Source organism: Falco naumanni, chromosome 10 (genome assembly GCF_017639655.2).
Source record: "Falco naumanni isolate bFalNau1 chromosome 10, bFalNau1.pat, whole genome shotgun sequence".
NCBI lineage: Eukaryota > Metazoa > Chordata > Aves > Falconiformes > Falconidae > Falco > Falco naumanni.
In genome coordinates, this window is record NC_054063.1 from 9926384 (window position 1) to 9951588 (window position 25205).

Here is a 25205-nt window from a genome sequence, read left to right on the forward strand (position 1 = left end):
AAACTCTGTTAGAAATGCAGTTATATCTGTTAGACTGGGATGTTGACAGCCTGATGTATAAAACACTAATCTGCAGCAGTGGAAAGAAGGGATTTGTGCATGTGACCAAGTGCCACAGTTTCTGGGCATGGAGACAGAGTGTTTTTGGGAATGGTGGTGACAGCCGCTTTCTTGCCCTCAGCTGCCCTCTGCAATGAGGGGGATTTCTGCTGCTGCTCAGAGTCCTGGTTGCCTTCAGAGGAGTTAAGGCTCTGCTCCTGAAACAAGGAGGATCCCTGTGTCTGTTATGGGCCCAGCGTTCAAGCAGAGGCATCTCAGCTTGCTTGGTTTGAATGCACAAACAAGCTGTAAGATCATTTGCAAGAACCCACTGTGGGATGAAATTTTGTATCTCAACAGAGCAGACAAGCTGCACCTCTCCTTCCTGGCACTGGGCTCGCCTCCCAGTCAGTTGCCTGCCAGTGTGCGTGAACACTGTCCCTACTGACCCCATGGTCCCTTGGAGCCCCCAGTGCCACACATCTGGGATAACTCAGTAAATTTCCATAGCGGATGCACAGGGCTATTTCACGGTCCTGAAAGGATGCTCCCACCAAGCTCAACTACAGCAAACCACCCCCTGCCACGGGCTATCCCCAGAGAGGCAGCTGTGGCAGGTGGACAGGGAGATGAGCCACGATGGGACTGTGCTCCCTGGGATTCACCACACCTCCAAGGCGTGGGGACTTGCCACGCTCCAAGAGCCTCTGTGGAGCAGCTGCACGGGGTGTCCCACCCAGGGGAAGGCTGTACCATGCCCAGGATGGGGAGGCAGGGCAGGGTGCCTTCAGAAAGTCTCGTGGCATCTGTGTGGTTGGCTTCACCAAAGGCTTGGATTTAAAATCTTGCCTTAAGTGATCTGTTTTTAAAAGATCGAACAAAAATGATGCTTATTCCAGGTTTGGCGGGGGGAGGAGGAAAGAAAGACTTTGAGAGGGGAAAGAAGAGAAGACCAAGGATCACTCTTAATTTTGACTCATTATCAGCTTGTTCTCAGCAAGTGCATGACTTAATCGTTGCAAATTAATTTCCCCATAATTTTATTAAACTCTCCCGTGTGTCTCCAGAGGGCTCTAGAGGGAGCTAAAGGCCTTTGAGAGGGAAGTGACTGCTACATGAATTTGTTTGAACCTCAAGCATGCTGCTAAAACGAGGTGTAAAGCGCATTCAGCATATACTGGGAACAGAATAAAGGCTTTTTCTACTCTCTGGAGGAACACCGTAAATCTTAGTTTCTATATTTAATATACTTAATATTTGGTTACAAGAATTCATATGATCATCAGTCACATGAAAGAAAAATCTGTCTCCTTTTCAGATTTATTTCCCAAAACACATATGTTTCATAAACAGCACAAGGTACGCAGCCAAGGAAATGAAATCAGTGTCATGGTTATATTGGCTGAAAGGCTCAGAGCAGGATATTACCTTTCAAAATCTTTAATCCCTGTCACACAGCTACAGGGAATGCGGTGCTCTTAATTTCTCTTGGTCATTTGGAATAGCTTTTGGGCCAAGTAGCTCATGAACAGTGCCCTAGGGAACTTTTTTTTTTTTTCCCTCTTAAATCCTGTTTTGAATGTGAAGCTGCAAATTTGTTTTCAGTGTCTTGGTGGGAATAAATCCATTAACTCTGTGAAAGAGAGCAAGCTGTGGCTTTGTGCAAAGCAATGTTCTCGCATGTGCAGGCCCTGTCCATGTGAGCTAATGCACATCCACAAGAGCGGTCATGGGAAGTGCTTCTCCCCACGAGCACATGCCATTACCCTGCAGAACCCTGGCCTGTGGGTTTTATGCCCTCATCAGTGTTTCAGCTGTTGGTGCTCCAGTAGTTGCGTTTCCCCTCGATGTGCTGGGCTGTGTCAGAAGACTCAGGGCTTTAGCAGATCAGGCTAAACCTCCCTGGTTCACTTGTATGGCTGATGGTGGGATTTTTTAATTTGAATTCTGGACTCCTATGTTTTCCTATAGCTCAATTCACAGAATATAAAGGTCAGCCCCGGGTTGCTAGTCCCTGTGGGAGTTCCTTAACAAACACCAGCGCATTGTTTCCCTCCATTCTTGACCAAATGTAACAAATTACATCAAGATTGGGAACGAATAGGTGAGGCACTGAGAGGAAAGGAAAGTTGGCCTTTCTCCCTGGCTTGTCTTTTCTGAAGTCCATATGCAGGAACTGTCTTCTGTCTCTCTGGTGTGGCTTTTGTCCTTATGCAGCTTTTAATCCCTGTGTAGAAGAATGAAAGTTTGCTTTGGAAACCTTTGTGGGTTTCGGAACTAATAACTGGGTTTGGGAGTTAACAATTCAGATTTAAATATACCTGTCATGTTATACCTTGACATGGTAATATCTTGGCTCAGTGATACTTTTGTTCTGTCCAAAGATTATTGATTATGTAAAATTGCCATAGGCACAAATACTAGAGAGCTCTCATGACTCCTTTCAGGTGCAAGTTACCTCCCTACTTTTGCTTCCAGCAGGTCTGTCTGTCTGTGCTGGTTTTGGTTCAAGGCCTTTAGCAATTAGTTACTTTGCCTGATCCTAGGAGAGCCCCCAGCATGCGGTGCGTTGGCCTGGCTTGGGAGACCACAGGATTATTTCTGTCCTTACTGCCTGCAGGTGGTTGCATTTCCCATTTTTTCCCCATTCTGCTGGACAGCCCTCTCAGAAGTCATTAGTTTTCTTCATTTCTCAGAACTACCCAAAGCTTCGAAAGTCACTGGTTGTTTTGACTGCCTCTGCTTTTAAGTCCAGAAAGCCCTCTGAAAAGGGCTGGTTTTCCAGAAAGTTTCCTGGAACTCAAAAGCTGCTTCACTACATCCAGCCAAAAAGTAGAAGCAGTTCAGGTCTGCCGCTGAAAATATCAACATGTTTGGCACAGCATGCACACACATGTGCATGAGGCCATAAACTTCATTAGTGTAGGTCAGCTCCTCGGGTACAACTGTATCCAGATGACTGTTTAATTTTCTACTCTCATTCTTCAATTGCAAACTTTATTTAAGACAAAACCAATACCAGTGTGACAGCAAAATTTGTGTCTTTGGCAGGCTTCCCTCTACTGTCCAGCAAGAAACCAGGGCTACACTGGAAGGACAGCTCAGCCAGCTGTCAAACTGGTCCTGGGGAGGATCACTCTCAAACACAGGTATGAAGGAAAATTGTGCAGAGCAAAACAAGTGTAGCTACTGTTGGGGCATGTCTGCTTTCAGCAGGCTGTCTGAGCATCCTCTGCTCTTTCAAATAGTTTTGGTCTTCACAGTAACCACTGAAGTTGGAGTTATGCCTGTGCTGTACGCAGGGAAGAGACTTTGATGTTCTGATATAAACATCCCCAAAACATGCAGCTAAGTCCCATGTGCTATGGGACTCCGACCTTGATCACATTGAGAATTAGGCACTAATCTGTTGCATCAGTCAGCATGTAGGCACCACCACTCTGCCCTGCCCTTGCTGAAATATCCTTTGTGTCACACTTTCTGCCCAAAGGGGTGGGAATCCCCCAAAACCTCTGCCCCCTGCTGCTTCCAAGCTGGCTGTTGGTCTGCCCACATGCTCCTAGGGCTAGGTGGAGACATGTGGCATGTTGGGCAAGGCCATGTACAAGCAGTGGCAGGGTGAAAGAGTATCACATTTGAGTGGTTTAAGTGCCCCTTGAGCGTTGTGTATCGCTGGACAAAAGGCAAGTGCCAGCACTGACCTTGGAGAGTGAATGTGGGAGCTGAGGTAAGAGCTCACATAGGAAATCTGGCAAAGAGGTGGGGGGATTTCAGCCTGTTACAGCCTTTAGATGTAGGTGTGCCCCTGTCTAATGTTTACCCCTTGCATCCAGTGGGCAGAAGACTACTTTTCTTAATTTGCAGCAGGCCCTTGGCTCCACACCTCCCACAGCTCAGCAGCATCCTTCAGGACCTAGGATTTCCACTGTATTTTCTGCTTTTTTCTAATTAGTATATTTTTTTTAAGGCTGAGGAAGGGTGAGCCTGCCATAAGTGCAGCGCTGAAGCAGGAGTCGTGACCAATCATCCCGAGCAAAGGGCAGCACATCCCCTGGACTCAGAGCTGGGCGGAACGGGAACCAGTCCATGGCCTCCATGTCCTAGCCTGTTGTCCTCACCCTTGGGTTAAATGTGATTAAAACTCCTTGACCTCAGGGTCTGTGTTAGAAAAAAAATCAAGTCTCCCATGTCCATGGTGGTAGTTGAAATCCGGTCCAGGACAATAGGGCCAGGAAGGCAATGTCCCAGGGGAGTGAAGCTGCACAATGCTGCCTGGCCACGCTGTGCATGAGGAGAGGTGATTTTGTGCAGCTCCCACTCTATAAGCAGTGCTTACTGACCTTTTTCTTACTCTAAAGAGAGAGGATTAAGAGGGTATGTGTTTATTTATTTGTTTATTGGTTTTTCTCATGTTTTTCTATCTGAGATCCTGGCCAATATTTATTTTGGTCATCAAATGCAACTGTGGAACAGGGAATAATTATTATTGCCTTACTCCTGATGCTTCTGGGGAATGAGAAGTCAGACAGATTAATGGCTTCACCTGTGTGAATTTGGGAATCTGGCACATAAGTGGAAACAGGAATTGAATATTCACACCATCCGTTATCCCGCAGCATTGAGGATAAAACGCCTCCCTCTTAAGAAGGAAAATACACTAGTTTTAGCCTACTGGCTAGATAATGTAGACATTTATCCTTGTTACTATTTACAGCAGAAGATTTTGATGGCTAGAGTAAGGAATTTAAATCTTCACCAAAGGAAAAATAATCATAGGAGAGAACTAATTGAATTGTTTAAAAGTACCATCTTGGCATTTACAGTCTTTTCTGGGTCACATCATTCAATCCTAAGTGTGCTATGTAAGCATGTAGTATTATAAAAGCAGTTAGAGAGGGTGGATGATAGTCTCTTGTGCTTGCTGGAAACTCTAAGGTAGTGCAACTGGAACACACGCAGGAGAACAAAGCAGATCTGCTCTTGTTTATTCTCCTTTAGATAGGACTGTTTCTTTCGAAGGAAAATATTAAAGGCAGTTCATAAAGATATGACAGATTCTTAGCATGAATAGCATTATTTTTAGACTATTAACATTTCAAGTGGTATTAGATCTCCACTCCTAGAGAAATACTAACTCTTTAGGGAGAAATGCTTTTCTTCTTATTGCATTATCATCTATACGTGTGTATGTATATGTATATAAATTAAATATTATGTTTATTAGTATTAAATTAAGATTAAAATTGATTAAAACATTATATGAAGTGAAAGATATACTAAACTGTGTTTTTCTACCGCTAAAATAATCTTTTTTTTCATGCAATTCACAGTTGGCTTCTTACAAGAAACCACCAGAAGTTACAAAAGGACATTTCAAACCCTACAGCCCAGTATTTCAAAGAAAAGAAAAAGCCAGAGAGATGCCCGAAGACATCTGTCTCTATGTGCCCCATTGTCCTTCTCAGAGCAGCACCAGAGGTTCTCCATGGACCCCTCCTGGGAATGGGACACTGGCTACTGATCTTTCTGAGCCTGAAGATATGGATAGTGACATTAAGACATACAGAGCCCAGGGCTGGAAGGAAAAAACCCAGAAATATACCTCTGAACCAGAAGATTTTAATAGGAAGACAAAAGCACTGTCATCTCTGGGTTTGAAAGAGAAAGATGGCAAAAATACAAGGCACCCAGAAGAAAAGCTTGAGCAAGAATTAAAGGAGGCAAAAAAGAGGCTAGTGCTTTGTACTCAACAGCGACCTTCGTCGTGTGATTCAAAAAGGAAAGACTTAGGCAGAACCAGTCCAGGCTGTCCAAACAAAGGAGCGCTGTGGACTTCAGAGGAAAAGGATGCTGACTGGAGAAAAGACGTGTTCAAACAATCTGGTTGTCCTGTGCCTCACTTATTTGCAGATGATGCTCCACCAGCTTTGCCAGTTGATACTAAAGATGTTCTGAGGAGTCCAGATGCAGTTGCCAGGGAGCACGCAGCGGGCCGGCCCAAATCACCACTGAGGCTCATAGCCAATGCTATCAAAAGGTCCATTTTGGAGCCTCTAACCATGTCTCCAGAAGGACTAAAGCAGGACTTAGACAGCAAAGTCAAAGCCTCTTCAGAACAAGCTTTCTTCAGCTTCCCCAGTACTCCTGGTTATTCCCTAAGCCAAATGAACAGTAACAACAATAGAGCAAGTAACACTCAGCCACAGGAGCTGAAAGTAGGGGAGTGGGCAGGACAATATTTAGGAAATGGGAGCTGTTTCTCAAATTCATCTAATTTTTCTGTTGGCTCTGAAAAGAAATTGCTAAGGGATTACAGTGAGGAGGTATCCTTCCCAGTCTACAGTCCTCACACCAGGCCTTCCCAGAGAACCAGTATACCTCAGACATCGTCTTGCACTAGGATGGAGGATGTCCCAGGACTCCTAGAAAAGTTTACCTTTAAAGAGACTCCTCCAGGGGCTCCTATGGATGATGTGATTATATGTAATGAAAAGTACTTCCTTCTTTCATCTCCAGAGCCCAAGAACACCTCCAAGGACAACCTGGATGACTCTGAACAGAAGGGTAGTATAGGGTCACTCTTCGATAGACTGAGAGGTAAAGTTCATGACAGAGAAGGGAGTTCCCTTGTGTCATCCCTGCCTTTCATGAAGAACCATTCTCCAGAAGACAGGCTACGTTATCCTTCCACAGGTGAGGACCTGAGTGGAATTATTATTCTTGTTATTATTGTTATTATTGTTATGTAATAGCACTTAAAATTTAAAAGACCTGTGTGTGATCATGCAAACACATATCTGTTGTATGTTACGTTTACTTTATAGCTACTTTCTACATAGGAAGACTTAATACGTATTCTGATTAAGGTTTAGGAGTTGCTTCTGGTTTAGGGGAGCAGAGCAGATCTGCAAGCAGCGTGCAGCACACTGGACCCAAGTTTGCTGCTTACTGCTGTTCAGATGTGTTTGGGTCAGGAAAATATACTCACCAAGGTGGAAGAAGCAGCGAGGCAGAGTGGGATGGTGTGCAGAGCAGCTGCTGCTGTGACACTGAGTGTGTTACGGAAGGGATAGTACAGCAGGCAAGCTTGAGGATGAGCACTGAAAACTCCCGTGCAGCGTAGAGCACGTTTGCTACCCTTTCCGTAAGGAGCTCAGAGACTGAAGCAATATGGTTGCGGTAGCAAGCTTTGCTTTGTGTATGTGCTTTCTCAGCAGGTGTCTCTTCAGCTCTGTCTGCTGTTGCAGTGACTGAACTGTAGACATACTTTTGGGAGCTTTGCGGTGTCATTAATAACCCCTTGTTCTTTTATTTGAAAGGAGATAGGACCTTCTTGACCTACTCTGACCTACTTGTGAGTCTATTTGGGCAGTGATTAAAAGGCATCAATTTTCATGTTTGCTTGCTGGCAAGAACAAGGTTAGTATTAAAACTGCAGACGAGCCTAAGAAATATTGATGTCAGACAAAGAGCAATCTGAGTAATCTGAGCATAGGCTCAGAAAGAATTAAGTGTAGCACAGTTTCAGGCATGAAATATGAGGTATGAGAGCTGCAACCACCTGTCTTTCACCATGATCCATCTTTCCACTAGCCCACTGCAGAAAGTCACAGTTATTTAACTACATAATCTACTGAATTTTATTGACATACCTGTTTGTTTCTTACTCTATTAAATTGCAATCCAAACTGTAACCTCAAAATTGCTGCTGTACTGCATTAGAATAACAATATGTATGTTAAAATACCAAGTCACCAAAATGTTCCCAGTGAGCTGCCAGATCCTTTTTGCATCCTTCCTGCTTCAGAACTACTACATTCTGTGAGGAAGATACACAGTAGGCATAAGAGGCTTGATCTGAAGCTCATTAAAATCCACAGAATAACTCCTGCCCTCATTCCTGAATTTTTTGGTTGGATTCTTGGAGCATCCTTTATCTAACAACTTGCAAAACAAGGCATCCCCATTGAGGCAGAGGATGCGAAGGACTGCACTGAAACCACAGGGAGTTGCTAGAGTTTACACTTGTCATGCTGTGGTCTTAAATGGGAGGCTTTTTCTGAGTCTTTACTTACTTAGTCATGACCCATCAACTAAGCCAAGCTGACTTGCTCTTAACTAAATATATTACAATAATTGGTATGTTGTGTTCCTACTAAAATGGGAAAAGTTTTTGTTAGGTTTGAATAATGCTATACTTTATTTGTATTTTAAATATTTGGGGGAAAAAAACCCATGCTGGTTTAATATGTGTTGCATTCCTCTGCTGTGCAAGCCAAAAGAGGAATTATTAAATTATTACAATTATTGAATATAGGCATTGCAAAGTCTGTTCAGAAGCAAAAAAATGCAGCTTTGATCTAGCTATTTGCCCAGTAATCTGCTGTTTTCAGTGTTTCAACATTGCAGCTTCCTGAACTTTTCCAAACATTCATATTTGAGTAAATCAAGCTGGTAAAGAGCCAAGTCCTGCTTGGCTTTCTGAAATGGCATTTCTGTCTCATGTTGGCATTTGTCTGAGGCCCAGGCTTGGCAAACTCCAGTCATGAACTGATGACAAGCTTTAGCCCACATTACATGTCATTATTTTTCTTTCTTGAAATTTATCATGAATCTCGAAAAATTTCTTTTCTAAAAAAAAGATAAAAATACTCCCAGGATCTTGCAGAAACTAGTTTAATGAGGCTTTTTCTCCTACTCCTGTTGGCTTGCTGCAGTAGGGGTTTTCTATCCTATTTGAGGCCAGACAGACTTGTTCTGTGCAAGTATGGTTGATCTTACATTATGCTGATGTTTTCTCCCTCGATGGGCTGTTGGCACGTGGAGCCAAATAATGAGCTGGGTGGTAAAAGTCCATGGGCTTGAGATGAGACTGGGCAAGCTCATTGAAGAGAAATCCACTGAGGAGTAACCAAATGCTTAGAAACCGCTTCCTATTTAGAAAGCTACTGAACTGAAAAATGCTTGGAGGCTGCGTGAGTGTTAAGGGAAGGAATCACATATGACTGCCCGCTACCTATAGCATTCCTTTTAGACATCCATTGCTGGAGACAGGCTGGAAGGACCTTCAGTCTCACCCTACACATATACTTCTACATTATGTTGCTCGTCTTTCTGCAAATACACGTCAAGATGTCTTTCCTATGCTGATGACTTCTGCATTTCAGACCCAGATGTCTGTCCGAACTAAAACTATATTCTGTCCTTTTGTTGTTTCCTGCCGAGTGTTCAGCCACCAGCTGAAGCTCAGCATAGGGAAGCAGAGATCTTAATTACTCAGCAGCAGATTGATTGCCTGTTGGTCAAACTTACACCTGCAGTTATACCTTCCATACAGGTCATTCCAGCTTCTGAAATGCAGACCTGGTCTAAAGGCTTTCTGGCTAACACTTTCTTTCTGTTTCATATGAGCTGTTCCTCAGAGACACTTGGAAATCTGGGGTTGTGCAGAGATCTGGCTGCACAGACTACCTGTGTGGGACCTAGACAAATTTTACTGAAGTAATAGGGGTTTGTGTACTGTTTTCAGTGAGAGATTGGTTTTAAAAAATCCCAAACTCCTGTCTAAGTTTTCTTGTAAAATATACAAATGTCCCCAAATAGCCACACCGGTGTTTTTAAGTGCAGATCCGGATTTTTTATTGACTACACGAATATCTTTGTCCTTTAATTCCTCCTTTGTGTTCCAACCTGCAATTAAAGAAACCTAAAAAACTTGATCAATAAAATTGATTGATCATGTGGTTAACTGTTCTCTCCTAACCCTACTTGCCCTTTTGAAATTTAGAAAAATGCCAAAGCGCCATGTTAGTTATAGATACTAAAAATCATTAATACCACAGAAAAACAACAGTAAGAAGAGAGCTAAGCCAGGCTGTTTGAGAGAGTTGCAGTCGGCAGTGTTTGTAATGAGACTCAGTAGTGGATCCAGGGGTTAGGTTACTCTTGACTTACAGACCAGTCCGTAAATGTGGTTGGGTATTGGCAGATGTTTGTGGCTCTGGGTTTGCTTCTTGTAGCAATGAAGATGTGGAAGGAATATTTCTGTCCCTGACAGAGTAGGGGTCATGTGAAAAACATTCCTAGAATCGCCCCTTAGATGAGAGTTGTTATAACTCAAGTTTGTGACTGGCTTTACATGGCTCCCTTCATTAAGCAGGACAACAGCTCAGCTGATGAGAAAAGTAGATATGCTATGAACTCACTTTGCTGGTTTTGTGCGCTTTTAGATTGAAAAGAGATTGTTTTAAATATTTCAGGTTCATATGTGGTTCCCATTACTGCACCTTTGTACCACTGAAAGTCTGTGTTTGTGATGTTCTTGTCAGCTAGGACACTTATCTCAGTGATTACATGTTTTAGAAGGGGAACTGAGGCACTACAAGATTAAATTACATACCTAAAAGCACATGAGAAATCTATGGAGAAGCAGAGAGGTGAAGCCAAAGAGCCAAGCCCACTCTTGATTTCTTCCGTCCTTTCATTTAATCTCCTACTTCATGCCAAGTCCCATCTGATTTGGGACATCAGTGTCCTAGGAGATATGTGTAGCTTTGCCTCTTTCTTTTGTAAAACACTGAAATACTTAAAGTGGTCATGATTAACTCCGATGACTTTATAAAACCATGCAATCTTGGACGCTTAGAGAGGAAGCCAACAGATTAACATAACATTATGTTATAAAACCAGTTCCTGCTCCAAGGCTTTCCGTGTATTTAGACTGCAGTCATTACCATGACACAAAAACACCCCAGGAAAGGGAGGTGAGCTGTGACATGCGGAGTGACAGTAGCGGTGGTTTGGTGGTTTTTTTTCCCCTATAGATCTCCAGGATAACCAGCAGTGTTCCCACACGAAACAGAAGGTATTACCTTCTTAATCTCTTCATGTGACACCTCCCTCTTTGTGCAGAGGACCTCAAGTTTCCTAGGAAAGCCAGTCCATTAGATTTACATGATAAGAGGGGTTCTCAAAAGTGCTGGACTTCGGTCATTTGATCCCTCTGAGTACAGCGAGGGTTTTACCACTGATGACATTCAATGGCAGCATGCTTAGGCCGAAGCAAAGTGTCTTTGAGACTCACCTTTGGATTACCAGGCTGTAACACACTGTCATAGGAAGGAGTTCTAATTTTATGGATGCCGTTTTTCTTATCTCTTATGACATACACATACCTGGATACCAAGTACCAATATCAAGAATTGGAGGTTTCCTCCAGCTTTGCACTTTGAAGTGTGTTGTGTGACACTGTCAGATTCAATAACAATTAATAAAAATAGTAATTAATACTCAGTTTCATGTGATTTGACAGCTGTAAATCAGGTAAGCTGGAAAGGTTTCTTGACCAAACTCCTAGTAGCCACTGTGAGGTGGAAATCAAGATTAGATTAATAAAGATTTCAGAAATATTTGTTCCTTTCCCCTTTATAATTAAGAACTAAAACTATGGCTGACCGTTCCTCATGATCCAAAGTCATGTTAGCTGGGGAGGAAAAGCTCTAGTGTAACAGGTTAATTTGGAAGATAGGGAGACACTAGAGTACTTAAGAAATAAATAATAAATAACTCCAATTTTGAAGGAATTAGATGGCCAGAAAGAGGAAGGCCAAGTCCAAAAAATTTGAGTTAATATTTGGAAAAAACATACATTTTTGAGATCTTTTCTGTAGCTATTGAGCATTAAGGCTTGATATATTTGGAGTAGACAAATTATTATTATCCAACTTTACTATTGTAGTTCTGAGTTTCAGATTTAAATGATCCAGTAAGTGTAGAAGTCCCCAAGTTGAACATTTTTATGTGTGAACTTCTTGTCCAGATCCTTACACCTGGCAGCTAAATTCTGTCTGTTTCATTCCCTTTGGAGATGGGAAAGATTAATGCTCAGTCATCTGTAGTAGAACATACAGATGCTGTAATACAGAAGTGTGGTTTGGTTTGGTTTTTCATGTTTTGTTGTTGTTGTTGTTCACCACCACACCACCACCACCACCCCCAAAAAAAAAAAAAAAAAAAAAAAAAAGAATACACTTGTGGTATATTCTTTCTCTAGCTCTGCATAAAGCAAGTTCATTCTGTGAGGTAATTTCTTACTGTGCTTGTTATAGTTGTTTTGAAGTTGAAATTTGCATCTGGGGTACATTTTAGAGCATATTTCTGGTCTCTCCCAAGAGGAAATAGCCAAAGAAAAATAGCTGAGCAGAGCACTGAGTGGCTGCCCTTCTAGTGTTGAAAGAAGTGCACTGTCCCACTGCTTCTGTATCCCTGAAATGTAGCAGGACCACCCATCTGGAAGCCAAAGCCCTGTATTCTCATCCCAGTTCTGTCATTCTTTGCTGTGTGTTTCTGGGCACCTCCTTGGAGCAGCCCATGCTTTAATTATCCACATTATATTAGCAGAGAGCCTCAGTGCTGTGAAACATATATACAATAAATGTGACAGAGACCTTAACTGTCAATGCAAACAGGTAGATCCATCAGCTGCCTCGTCACTGAGTGGCTTCACATAGTCCTTCATCCTGTAGGATTCTCAGGTGGAGATGATAAAGGATGTTGCTGATTGCAGTCAGGTGGCTGTCATCTCACAGAGGTTTAGGTACTGCATCCCTTGAAAAGCTCAGCTCTTTTGGAGCAATCTAAAAATGGCTTTTCTCTGCAGAGCAAGGTGCAAATACTTGGCTCTCCATAGCAGATAGGCACTGGGAGGACTGTGGCTGTTATGAATCTATTCCATGTGCAGACATTGCCTTCCTTATGCTCACGAGATGGCCCTTGGAATTCATTGACCCTCTGTCTGTCCCAGAAGGGCAAAGAGCTCCTAAGTCACACCCTTGAGGAGGAGGAAGGTGCCCATGTCTTATAGCAGGCTGCTTTTTCTGTAGACCTTGTAATGCTTTTTAAATTATTGATATCACTCAAAGCGGAGGACGGGGGAAGCAGTCACTTATTCCCACAGCTGAGAGAAGAAAGGGAGTGTGTAATTGCTTGTGTTTCCAGCCCTGGTGGGCTGTAAAGCTTGCCCTTTGAATATTACAGAATTTCATTTCGCTAGTGGTCTGAGTGCAGGGTAGTTACCGCAAACTTTTGGTTGCACAGGGAGAAGCAAGGTAGGTGAATTTACGTCTTGAAAGTAGTAGTGGTGGATAGCTCCCCACGCCTGCCTTCATCATGTGCACTGGGAAGGGCTTTATGGCTGACTGTCCCCGCTGGGAGCAGAGGTGGGGTGCAGCTGGATTTGCGCTCCTGTCTGCAGAGCGTGGGGCAGTGCGTGGCACCAGTGTCACCCCAGCAATAATGAGTCATCGGAGAATCCCCGGCAGGTCAGTGAGCAGGAGCTGTGTCCCTCCTCCAAGTGCCACGAGGTGAGGTGGGGAGGTGCGGCGTGGCAGCCTGGGCAATTCCGGAGCAGTGGAATCACCTGGCAGGCTGGAGACCCACCTGGAGGGCTGTTGCACCTCCCGGCTTTCCCTCAAAGGCATCTGCTGCCCAAGGACTTGTCCTGCAAAAAAGGATGGCAGGACCCAGATCTGCTCCAGTGGACCCTCTGAGCTTACAGCTTCATCGAACACAAGGACTGGGTGCTTCTATAATGGAGATTGCTCAGGAAAATCAGGATTTGTGCCTCAGATTACTTGGATTTGCTTTTATTGCTTTATCATCCAGGACAAACAGGTTTCATGGATCCTGATTTTCAATTAGGGCTTGAGACAGATGCCCTACTTCAGGACTGGGATCCAGGACGAGGCAAAGAAGAAACATTTACACTGGGAGAATGGGAAGTTATTTCAGTCTGAATACAACTTGCACATAGAGAGCCAACTGTTACCTTGCAGATACAATGAAAAATGGCACTGTTAGCTTTAAATAATGTACATTTCCAAGATATTGCCCAGCTGTTAATCATTAACCCTGTAGCAGGTTGAAGCATAGTGACAGATGTTCCAAAAGCAGTTTTATTTTCTGAAATAAAGAGAACGAAGCTATGAATTAGACAAATTAAGAAGAAATTCAAATATTTACACCCAGTTGAAATGAGATGCTGGAAAAACAGGCATGATAAAATTGCTACAATTAAATGTAATTTAATTTATAATTCTGAAAGCATGCTTCTTCCAAAGGCAGCCTTTGAGTTTTCCTTATGGAGTGCATTGTTGTGATGTATGGATTTTCCTGACTTATTATGGCATTTTAATCAACGGTTCAATGATGTGATAATATTCCTAAAGCAGGAAAATAAGTGACGTTTGTTTAGACATAATTAATGAAATATTTATATTGCATGCGGCTGTGTGATAAAGCCTTGTTCTCTTAGTCCATTTGCTTCTGATTACATTTGTGATTTTTTTATATGACCAGACATTCTGACGCCAACTATTTTACACTGAGCAGATGTCATGTAGTAAAAATGGGTGCCAGATGCTACAAGCCACATAAGGGTAATTTGTTTAAGAGCTGGCTCAGACTTTTTGCATTCAATTACACTGTATAGTGAGCCTTATACAATCATTTGGGTGATATGGCTAACTTCAGATATACATTTTAATGAATCTTGAGTGTGTTCAGAACAGCATGCTACATGCAGGGTGCTCAAGGAATTAATTTATTTGTTTGTAATACCTGAAAAAAATCAAATAGCATTAATTAAATTTTTGATCCCTGTCAAAACTGTTATCAGCCGAATTTCCGAATTGTGCTAGGTACTGCTGATTAGAACTCAGGGCAGGTGCAAAGCGTCTAAGTTGAAGAACAATATTTTTTTGCTTCACTGACTCTTCTGTTCCTGTGTTTTAGGATGCGAACACCTACCTGTCAGAAAACAAGCTACCGAGTATTCTAGTTCTTCCTCTGATGATGAATTTGAATCCAAGCCCTCATTTACACACAAGGTAATCTTGACTTGGGAACAGACAGATATTTCCTCAGTTGGACTGTATTTAAGATTCATATATGATTTTGATCTAAAACACATGGCAGTTTTTCTAAGTGGGGATTGGAACGTTTTATCAGTGGAGAGGTTATGTGTCAAGGAGAGAAAATACATTAAAATTCTGTAAGGCAGATGAACATAAAAATTTCTTTTTCCTCTTTGGAACTTTAATTCACCCAGGTTACACCAGCATTGACAGAGGTCTTGATTTGACAAACAGACATGTTTCACTGAAACCACTTTGAAGCTGCATTTTTAAGTGGCCTTAATATGTAGCCCAACTAGCAAACTGTCGAAAAAATTAAACCAAGCAGATGCAGATTTCCCTTGGGAAAATACAACTTCATTTGAGAAGCGCTACAGGCAGGTTGCGTGGAAAATGCTGTTTTTATCCTAATCAGCACAACTGCGTGTGCCATGAAGTCACACCCAGACCTCGTACACTGAAAGGACCAGCTGCACACTGGGGTCTTTGAGCCCTAACTCAGTTCCTGTGGCTAGCAGAAACGATGGGGTTAAAGCACCAATGAACTCCTAATACCCGGCTCTGATGTGAAGAAACAGAGCTTTTATTGCCTGAATAGCTTATCAGAAATGTGTTTACCTCTTTCCTGTGCAGAATATCAGTAAGTGGAATTAATAGTATGAGGTGGCCTTTTGATTTGTTGCTTTGCGGGGAGCAGGGGGAAAGAAAGCAAAGCAAGAGGCTGCCCAGTATGCTGAAAAAAGAGCCAAGCTGAAAGCTAAGTATCCAGTTGCACAGCTCCAGAAGAACTGAAGTGCCATGAGGCAGAACTGCAGCAACATGTGGCGGCACGTCCCGCCAGTGGCTGTCCGTCAGGATGCACTGAGATGTCAGAATTCATCTTTCCTGTTACAGGAAAGACAATCTGTAGTAAGATAATATTATAGTGAATTAAATAAAGTTTAAACAAAATAGAGAAAAGAAGGGAGACATGGGAGAAAACTGGATAGGAGCAACTCCCAACACTTCAGGCAGCTGCAGGGACAGGCAGGGCCAGGCAGCGGGGAAAGCAGCGCTGCCAGGGCAGCTGACAGAAACGGGGTGAACAAACAACTGTCGCATGCAGGTGTTAACAGTGATTCAGTTTTGATGCACATTCCCCACTCAGCTTGTTTCTCTCAGCTACTTCCTAGTACCTCTTTTCGTGCCAGTTCTGAGTGCTATTTCGCCAGTACCACCATTGGTCTCTGGTAAAACTTGGTGGGAAAAATTTTGGTGGCTTTCTGCCTTGTTAGTTTTTCAGTCGTCTTGTGTACAGCACTCATATATTCTGTCCCCTCCAAAATGGGAAAACCACAGCCTCAAAGCACTTCCAGATAGCTTGTGTCAAGGGCAAGATGGAGCAGGCAGAGGCGATCCCCTCGGCCAGCCCAGCAGCATGTGCTATCCAGCAGTGAGAGGTGCCCCAGGGAAAGGAACCCCCCCTCTGTAATGCAGCAGAGAAATGGCATCAGGGAAGGTTTCGCAGGGCTTCAGGTAGTGTCCTGTGGTGGCTGTTTCTTTTGGATACACCCCTCTTGCCATGTTCAAAGCAATCCAAAGTAAATTTTGCTACTTAGCAGCTACAGCAACAGACATGGGTTGAGTTTCCTTAAACTAGTGCTTCCCCCTACCTGTGCCTGGCTTCTTCCCTGGCCATGATGGTGTCTGCAGAAGCCATGTATAGTGGTATGTTGTATACAGTCAGCTTTGTGATTTGGACATTTTTTTATTGACAGGCACAGTTCACGCTGACTTAGGGTTGCAATAGGTGCATGTAATGATTTAAAGTTAATGTATGCAAGTGCATGAAAATATTCCTACAGGAATCAAGGTCGCCCCAAGCACCCTGCACTAGGTCACCTTGCGTTGAGCAGGGCAGTTGGGTTAGACAATCTCCAGAGGTCTCTCCCAACATCAACGGTTCTGTGATTCTGGGGAAGGTTTGAGGAAACACATAATGACATACTTATGCTTTGATTACCATTTTTCTCCCTCTTTTTTGAAGGCAAAAAGGGCTCTCAGAAGGAGAAGGAAGCTGGAGAAGGAGACAAAGCAATTGATTAAACAAGAGGAGCTGAAGAGGCTTCACAAAGCACAGGTGAAAACGTAGCTCACATGTCCTATTTGTCTCCCAAGAGTGACTAGTGAGGATAGGGAGTACCTGATGTGGGCTCTGCACCTGCCCTCACTCCTCACGGTGGCTTGCTGCCTTCTGTGTTGAAATCTCCCCCAGCCATCAGGAGCAGGAAGATGTATGTGGTGGGGCCTTGCATCTCTGTATGTGACAAATCCACGTGTGCCCCAGAGGGTCATCATAATTTTGTAATTGTGTGTGAGGAACAAGAAGGAAGAGTGACTGGCAGTGAGGGCAGAATACACTGAAAAGGGAAAGAGAAAGAAAGGGGAAATAAAATCAGCCCCTGAGAATGTAAGAAACTCGGCTATTACCTCTACGTACTACAGGAGGGGATGAAAATACAGTGATGGTTTTTGTTCTCTCTCTGCCATAACAATGAAAAAGAACCGTATTCTTTCTTAATGATGCAAAGTCATTTCACTTTATACAGGCCCTGCTTTTCAGAAAATGATACTATAATACTTACCCACATAAAAAAGTGCATAGATACTTAGTGGAATTATTGAATTGCTTAGGCACCTAATACTCTCAATGAATTTGCAGATCCCACAATCCCTCCAAGACCTTTTCAAGCTGTTTCTCTAACCACTGAGACCACCTATTGTCTCTGAATGTTGAAGCTATGTTTGTAGCTTTTGTATCATTACAATTTTGTAGGCAGTCCAACGTCAACTGGAAGAATTGGAGGAAAGACAAAGAGCTCTGGAGATATTTGGTGTCAAACTGGAGAGAGAACTAAGAGGAGAATCAGGTAAATGAAGCAGTGTTTGTTTGGTGATGGTTTCTTTAACCTTTTTCCAAGCAGAGGGGTTTTAATGATTGTCACAGAAATAGAGTTTAGTGTGAAATCTGAAATGAAAACAACTGGAAGGACAAAAATAATTGCTAACTCTTTTCCTCAAATTCTGTTAGCCAAAGCACCTTCATGTTGAATGCTATGAATTTTCTGTTGGTTATCATAGATTTGGAATTACTTGCCTTGCTGTTGAACCTGAATCTACACTTTTTCCACCCATTTTTTTTAAAATCCCACCCTCACCTTAATTTAATCATATGGAGGGAACCAGTGAGGTATCTGGGAGCTGTATCTCAGTTACCAAGCCAGCAGCAGCCTGTGCCTAGTAACAGAGTCCTTAATGACTTCTCCTGGAGTGTGAAATGCCATTAATACGATTAGAGCCCGTGGCCATGCTATAGCAACAGCAGCATGCAGGCACACAGACCCAAACCACACAGCTTTTCCCCCAGTGGGTAGGAGATAACAGGGACATTGTCTTGGCCCCAGTCGGAGACAAGGTTTTCCCTTGCCTGAACTGACAGTCCCAAGCACCCAGGACTGTGGTGTCCTACCACCATCACCACCTCGACCACCACGCATGGGGTGAAGTTGGGAGATCTCCTGCAGAGGAACAGAACATCAGTGGGCTCCCGCAAGGCCAAAAATGGGGATGGGAATGTGAGCCGTGTGTGTAAGGGACTTCGGAGGGGGCTGCAGTTCCATGCTGGAAGGACTCTGGGGAGCTGACAGCCTGGCTGCAAACATGTCTGTCTTTACCTCTGGTTTAGAAAGCTGAAGCTCGTGCTTTCATGACAGGCAGTTGCATAACACTGAAAACCTAGATATATTTTGGCACCTGCTCTTGATGTTGTCTTAGTTAGGCAACCCAGCACAATCTCTGCATGCTGGCTTTTTTAACGCCATATTTCTTAGCAGTTACTGCCCCTATCCTAACACTGAACTAATTGGTTCAGCAAGAGAGCATTTGCCCAGCCTTTTATATTTATTAGCTAATTTCCTATAATTGATAGTGCCAACCCACTTCAAATGTTAATTAAAAGGCTAGCGTCTTTTTTTCTTAAACAAAAACATAACCTTTTATCAAATGGCACACACCTTTACCACCTGTGAGAAAGTCTGCTGGAGGGACTTTGAGGATTTGGAGTGTTAGCTTTTTTCCTTCACTGCTGAGTTGTGTAAGGGTGGTGTTTTTTTGGAAACCTCAAAAATACAGAGAGACAAGAGGCTTCTAGCTCTTGGGATAGACACTGAATGCCAGGATAAATGGCCTAGAGCTGCCTCTTGTTTTTGCTGTTTTGACAATCACATTTCCTAAAGAAGGCTGTCTGCCAAGAGATTGATGCTTCTCATTCTTTTCCCATCCTTAGTAATTGGATTGCCCTCATTAAGGTGAAAGTACTATTTTTTTTCTCCCTGTTTATTGTTTGTGTGTAGGTGGCCAGTTACAAATAGGGCAGATATTGAAACGTAGGATGTTACTGTCTCTCAGCAACTCTTCTGGTGCGAAAGCATGAAGCCATAAGTTTCCCAAACAAAATGTGGGTGCTTTGTTACTTGTAATAACATACGTGTAATGATGCAGGAATTGGTGAGTTTAATATTGTGTTCAACCTTCTTAAAAATAATGAGCATTATTGTTTAATGAATGACCGGTGTTTATTACGTTAAGTTGTATTTAAGCAGGTCTGTGCTTATGCAATTCAAGTGATTTAATAGGTATTATTAAGGTAATTAGAAACCAATCACAGTTCAGCAATAATATTGAGCTGCAAAGGTTGTGAATAACCAAATTTAGAGACAGGCCTGCAAACACTAGTCTTCAGTGACATTTATGCAACTCTCCTTTAATAATTCTGTAAGCCCAGGATGAATGGCCCCTTTGTTAGAGGGAGTTATTCATTACCTCCTCAACTGAATTAGAAGAGAACATGCGTGGGTGCGAAACAACTGCCATGAAGACTGATGAGCAAAATGAGGCTTTGATGATCTTCTAATTGTAGTGACAACAATTCATGAATTAAAAAAAAGAAAAGAGAGAAATAATATCAGTCCTACGAATAATTTTTCATGCCCGTTATTCTCTTTATTCTGGTTCAAAATACCAAATAATAAATCACTGAGGTACCATCGCTTTGTTTTCTACTGACATTTGTGGAGGCTTATGGAGATCTGCCTACAAGAAAATACAGAAATAAAAATCTCAGAACATGTTTTCCACTGAAATTAGCATAAGCGATCAGTTGGCTAAACACATCATAAAGAATGATGGTAAAAAAGAAAAATGCATGTAGAGAGAATGTTAAGAAATTGCTTTAGAAGGTGAACAAATATCTGTGCAGGATGCAGCTAGGTTTTGATTTCATAAGGAGCATATCCAGGGTTTCTCAGAACTTTCAGCACAATCAAAAGAAATCAGTTGAAAATCTGTAGGAATAAGGAATATGAGGTTTTGTTGTTCCTAAAAAGGTACAAACGGGCCAAGACTCCTTTACCATGTGACTGCTGTATGGAAGGACAACATAGCATCATTCTGGAGAACAGAAGGTTGAGGTTTTGAGAACAGTGTTCAGTAAATACTCCTCTGTAGCCTGTCATTCCCTCAAAAGCGATGAAAATAGAAATAGCTGCAATGTAATTGGAAGAATATCTGACTTTCAAACAGGACCTAGCTTCAAGGAGACTTGGGTAAACCAGGAGGAAAGTTTTGCTTTAGCAAGGCTGTAAGAAAAAGCCAGCATGGCTCACAAAACAGACTCACAAATTCTTATTGCATTATGCAGTACAGATCCTTTGTACTGCATTATGCGAAAGACTTCATTGGCTTGTTCTGCTCTTGGAAGCCATAAAGCACTCCATCAGACTTAAATAACTGTTAACATTATTTGTAACAAACATTTGAAAAGCTCAGGGGAAAAAATGCCCCTGGGGACACTTGGAGGGTGTTCTGTGGGATGGAGAAGGAGGAAAAACATTTTTTATTTCAGCTTGCACTGAGGATTTTGGTGAAACGAGTGGCATTTTTGCAAAGTGTGTTACTGTTTGCTTACCTCAATCAACCTATGATACACAGTCTTTTATTGGAGATACAGAGATTTTAAAATGTAAAGAGGAAATGTTAAAAAATATTTTTGCCTAATCAAGAAAACAGCAAAGAGGGAATAGTAACCTTCTGTTTGTGTGCAGGACATACACATACCTGCAATTGCAATGTTTTTACTGATGGTAAGATAGATCAGATTTTGATGATAACTTCTGATGGTGGCATATGAAGACCTAAGGCTCTGAATACTAAGGCTGCATGGCTGCATTGGTCTGTGAGAAGCCACTCTCGGCACGTCCCAGCGAGAACTGCTCCACCAGTTGCTTGGAGAAGACATTTTTTTATCACCACTTGCTGATCTGGAAGGTCTCACAGGAACACATCCACTACTGTTAAGTTTTAACAGAACTGGGCAGAAACCAGACCAAGATTGCTCTGCCCTCTCCTGCTGCTTTATCTTCCCGTTTCATGGTAACTTCAGATTTGGGTCACATTCTGATGAGAAGTCACAGAACCGCACCCAAGCCAGCATGAGGCCTGTCCTCGGTGTGAGGGCCCATGTAATTCCTCTGATGCTGGCAGTATGTGACCCGGGCTTTCTGGGATGGCAGTGCTTGGTGAAGGCATGAAAATGGGCTGGTGATCCCAAACACTCAACAATTTCCCTCCAGCTCAGGAATATTGTTGAAGGGCTGCATTGGGCGAGATCATTACTATCCAAAGGAGATGGGCTTGCTGTTCTTGAGTCAAATCCTGGCTTTGACGTTAAAGTGAGGGACAGCTGAAGCAATTACAGGCAAGATGGTAATTTCTGGGGCCGAGAACAAAGCACATTTCAAGACAACAACAGAAAGGCATATGAAACACTGCCGAACTCTCCAGGACTCTGGCTATCTCCACTTGGTAACCTATTTTAATGATACCCTTGTAATTGCCATCTCTCAATCTTGGACCTGAGACGTTTGGTCTTAAATTTCAGCACTCTCAGTCGTCTGAAGTAAAGGTTCAGTCCTCTTAAAGTAGGAGGAATCACATAAGTCTACACCCACAGAAACAGCCAGGCTGATCTATGAGGATTTTATGCTGGTTATCCAGCAGTGTGATGGAAGGATTGAGGAGGAAAGCGCTGTGTTCCCCTGCCTGCTTGGCAGCACCTCCTTTTGCTTTGCCCCAGGTCAGGCTGTCCCTGCCTCCAAGACGCAGCAGCAGCGTGGTGGGGTGTGCAACTACCACGTGCTGAGGCAGGAGCATGGTCAGACTGTTGGTTTTATGCTTCTGAAGGGGTCAGCATGTCACCTAAATTGTTGCCTCAGCCTGGAGCAGTGCAAGATACTTGCTTCCTAGAGGTGATTGCTGTTTTGTGGCAGCAGACGGTGAATGGGAAGAGCAGACATGGGAGATGTGTTTGTAGTGCTGTTGCTGTTGCTGCTGCTGTAATCCTGCATCAAAGAGTGGTGGGGTGGTTTGGTTTTGTGAAGAAAATGGAAAATGTGACATGATGAGCATCTTAAAGGACAGCAAGGAAAATAAATACAAATGTGCTCTGACTTGCTGCTTGAAAACACCTACAGGTTCTTCATTGCCAAAGATTTTTGTACAAACGGCATTTTAAGAGCAGTAAAGGCCCTCACCTGATGAAAGAGAAATCCATCCTCCTCTTCAGCAAGGCCAAGCCAAGCTGTGAGCTCTTTGGTAGAGAGACCATCTCGTGTTTGGTGTCTGTATAGTGCCTACCAGCAATGCCCTGGCCCAAAGTGTTACGAAACCACCCAGTAATAATAAGTTTGTCCTGTCTCACAGCCTTTCCCATCATTCAAAGCACATGTATGGAAATTTGTAGAGGATTTGATCGTGTGTCTGATGCCCACTGGAAGCAGGGACTAAGCTGATACTTATTAAAAAAAGCAAGTCTGTGTGATTATTTGAAAAGAAAAACTTAACTGCCTAAACAAAATGTGTTTAAATCTAATGCATCTTTAACTGCAATAAACTACAGCATTCAACCAAATGTAGCCAAGAATGTTATACCTGTTATAACCAGACATTACTGATGTAAGTTACATACAGCAAAGGAATGTACATTTGAACTCACCTAGGCTTACGAATGAGGACTATTTAAAGTGAAGTGGCAAGAGCATTGGAAGGAAAGCTGGTAACACACAGTTACATCTCCTATTTTAAACAGATTCAGGCACAAAGGATGAAACTCAGATGCTACATGAATGGTTTGAGCTGGTCCTGGAGAAGAATAAATTAATGCGTTATGAGTCTGAGCTCCTGATTATGTAAGTAAGAAACAAGCATTAGTACTAAAGATAGGGGAAAAGTGTACTCACAGTACACCTAAACACTGTGCTGCTTGCTGCAGTTTGAGATTGTCGTGGAATAAACGTACTCAGAGTAGCTACAATCTGTTTTGAAGACAGATCTTTCAGTTGAGCCCTCCTGGTCATTCCCTCTCACAGCGGTTCAATTGTTTCAATCCCATATGATACTCTAAACCAGCAGAGCATATAGATGCTCTGCTTTTATGTATTGTGGGTCTGATGAACACTGGGGTGCCTTCTCCTGTAGAAGAAAAATAGTCTGACAAATCTATCTCGGTTCTTATTGGACATAGGAGAAAAGGTCTAGGAATTCACTACAGCGATGAAACAAGCAGATACACAAAGCAAATAAAAACTGCCTCAGATACCACTGTTTGTGGTTGATGGAAACAATATTGGCTTTAGCTCCCTCACCTCACCTCCTTGGAAACACACTCAACAGATAGGCAGAGGTGACTCTCAGCTATTTTCTCCACTATTTCCGGGCAACGTGGGAAGGCGATGAGAGCTGCAGCAGTCATTACTCACCCCTGGATTTCACACCAGTGCAGGCTGCTTGTTGCCATTTATCATTTATCCCTATCATTCAGCCTTCCGTGCTGCGTGCAGAGCTGCAGCCCAGCCAGTAGCTCCAGCTGCACCCCAATTTCTCCCTGGCTGTGCTGATGCTGCCGGAAGCCAATACTTTTCTTTCCCCTTCGACTGTCATTGGGGGTTGTGGTGGCAATGCTTCCTGCTCACATTCTCCAAAGCAGAGTTAAAAAAGCAAAAGCAGGCTGCTTTTATCACTGCAGGACATAGACTGTTGTTGTCTGGATGTGTTCCTGTGTGTTAGTATCCATGTCGCAGGACCCGTTCCTGTGCAGAGAGCCTGGCAGGGCCCTTTGTCTGTGGGAGCGTTCAGTCCTATCCAGAATTACATTGTGGGTGCCACCAACAAAGCACAGCTGCTTAAAGCCTGAAACGTTGCTGTGTATGAGGGAGCTTAATCTGGTACGTATGCAAAAGGTGGTAGGGGTACTTCGCCGTTGGTGTGGCAAGGTAGGGACGGGCAAGCCTTTTAACCTTGACTGCCCATAAGGAGAAAATACTGGATAAAACAAACACAGAATCTCTTGGCTGAAATAATATTAACATATCAGTCTTTATTGAAAAAATCTCAGTCTTTATTGTACTTCTTATTGTACCTAGAGCGCAAGAGCTAGAACTGGAGGACCACCAAAGCAGGTTGGAACAAAAGCTGAGAGAGAAAATGGCCATTGATGGTAAGTCAAAGGGGAGACTAAGCTCCAGCCCACAGTGACAGACCATGCCTGTATGCATCGCTGTTTGCCTCAAAAAGGATGAGAGTGGCTGAGGCTCTGCCTCCTGCGCTCTTCTGCAAGCGCAGCTCAGCCAGCAAAATGCAGCCCGTGAGATCTTCTCATACGACTTCTGAAGACGGCTAAGCTAACCTGCCTAGTTAACATGGAACTGGATCAGAAGCGCTTGCACATGTAGTCCCACTCACTGTGCTGTGCAGGCAGCAACGTCCAGCTAACATGCAATGATGGGCAGCAACAGAAACAAATTTCTTCAGCCAACTGAACACAAAAGGGGTTATTTGCTTTTACGTTAACTGTATGCATTACTGGTTACTGCAGTGTTACTGGTTACTGCTTTTAGGTACTTGGGTTTACAGTTTGGGCTTGTCCTTTCATTTGGTATTAGAAAAGAGAGCATGGGGAGGAGGAATGCAGGCAAAAGGAGGATTACATAGCACTGAGTCTCCCAAAATATTCTGTTGTATTCTAAGTATGTGGATCATAAGTGACAGCAGTTTTCAATAAATTTTCTGAAAAACACTTTCCATTTTCTTACAGATACTACATTTAATGATTGGGCTTTTAACTTTATAAACTAAAGTTAATCTCCATCTTAAATGTTTTGT

The 25205-nt window shown here is 42.9% G+C and overlaps 1 protein-coding gene across 3 annotated transcripts in view; it reads left to right on the forward strand.

Annotated features, from left to right (window-relative positions):
* The window catches only part of MICAL2 (microtubule associated monooxygenase, calponin and LIM domain containing 2), a 132776-nt gene that overhangs the window by 103955 nt on the left and 3616 nt on the right, over positions 1–25205 (forward strand). For all 3 annotated transcript variants that reach the window (XM_040608554.1, XM_040608552.1, XM_040608553.1), the window contains 7 exons: positions 3091–3188; positions 5370–6732; positions 14830–14924; positions 16978–17070; positions 17767–17860; positions 23134–23233; positions 24467–24540. In XM_040608554.1, the coding sequence (XP_040464488.1) occupies positions 3091–3188; positions 5370–6732; positions 14830–14924; positions 16978–17070; positions 17767–17860; positions 23134–23233; positions 24467–24540 (1917 nt within the window). The remainder of the gene's footprint in view (positions 1–3090; positions 3189–5369; positions 6733–14829; positions 14925–16977; positions 17071–17766; positions 17861–23133; positions 23234–24466; positions 24541–25205) is intronic.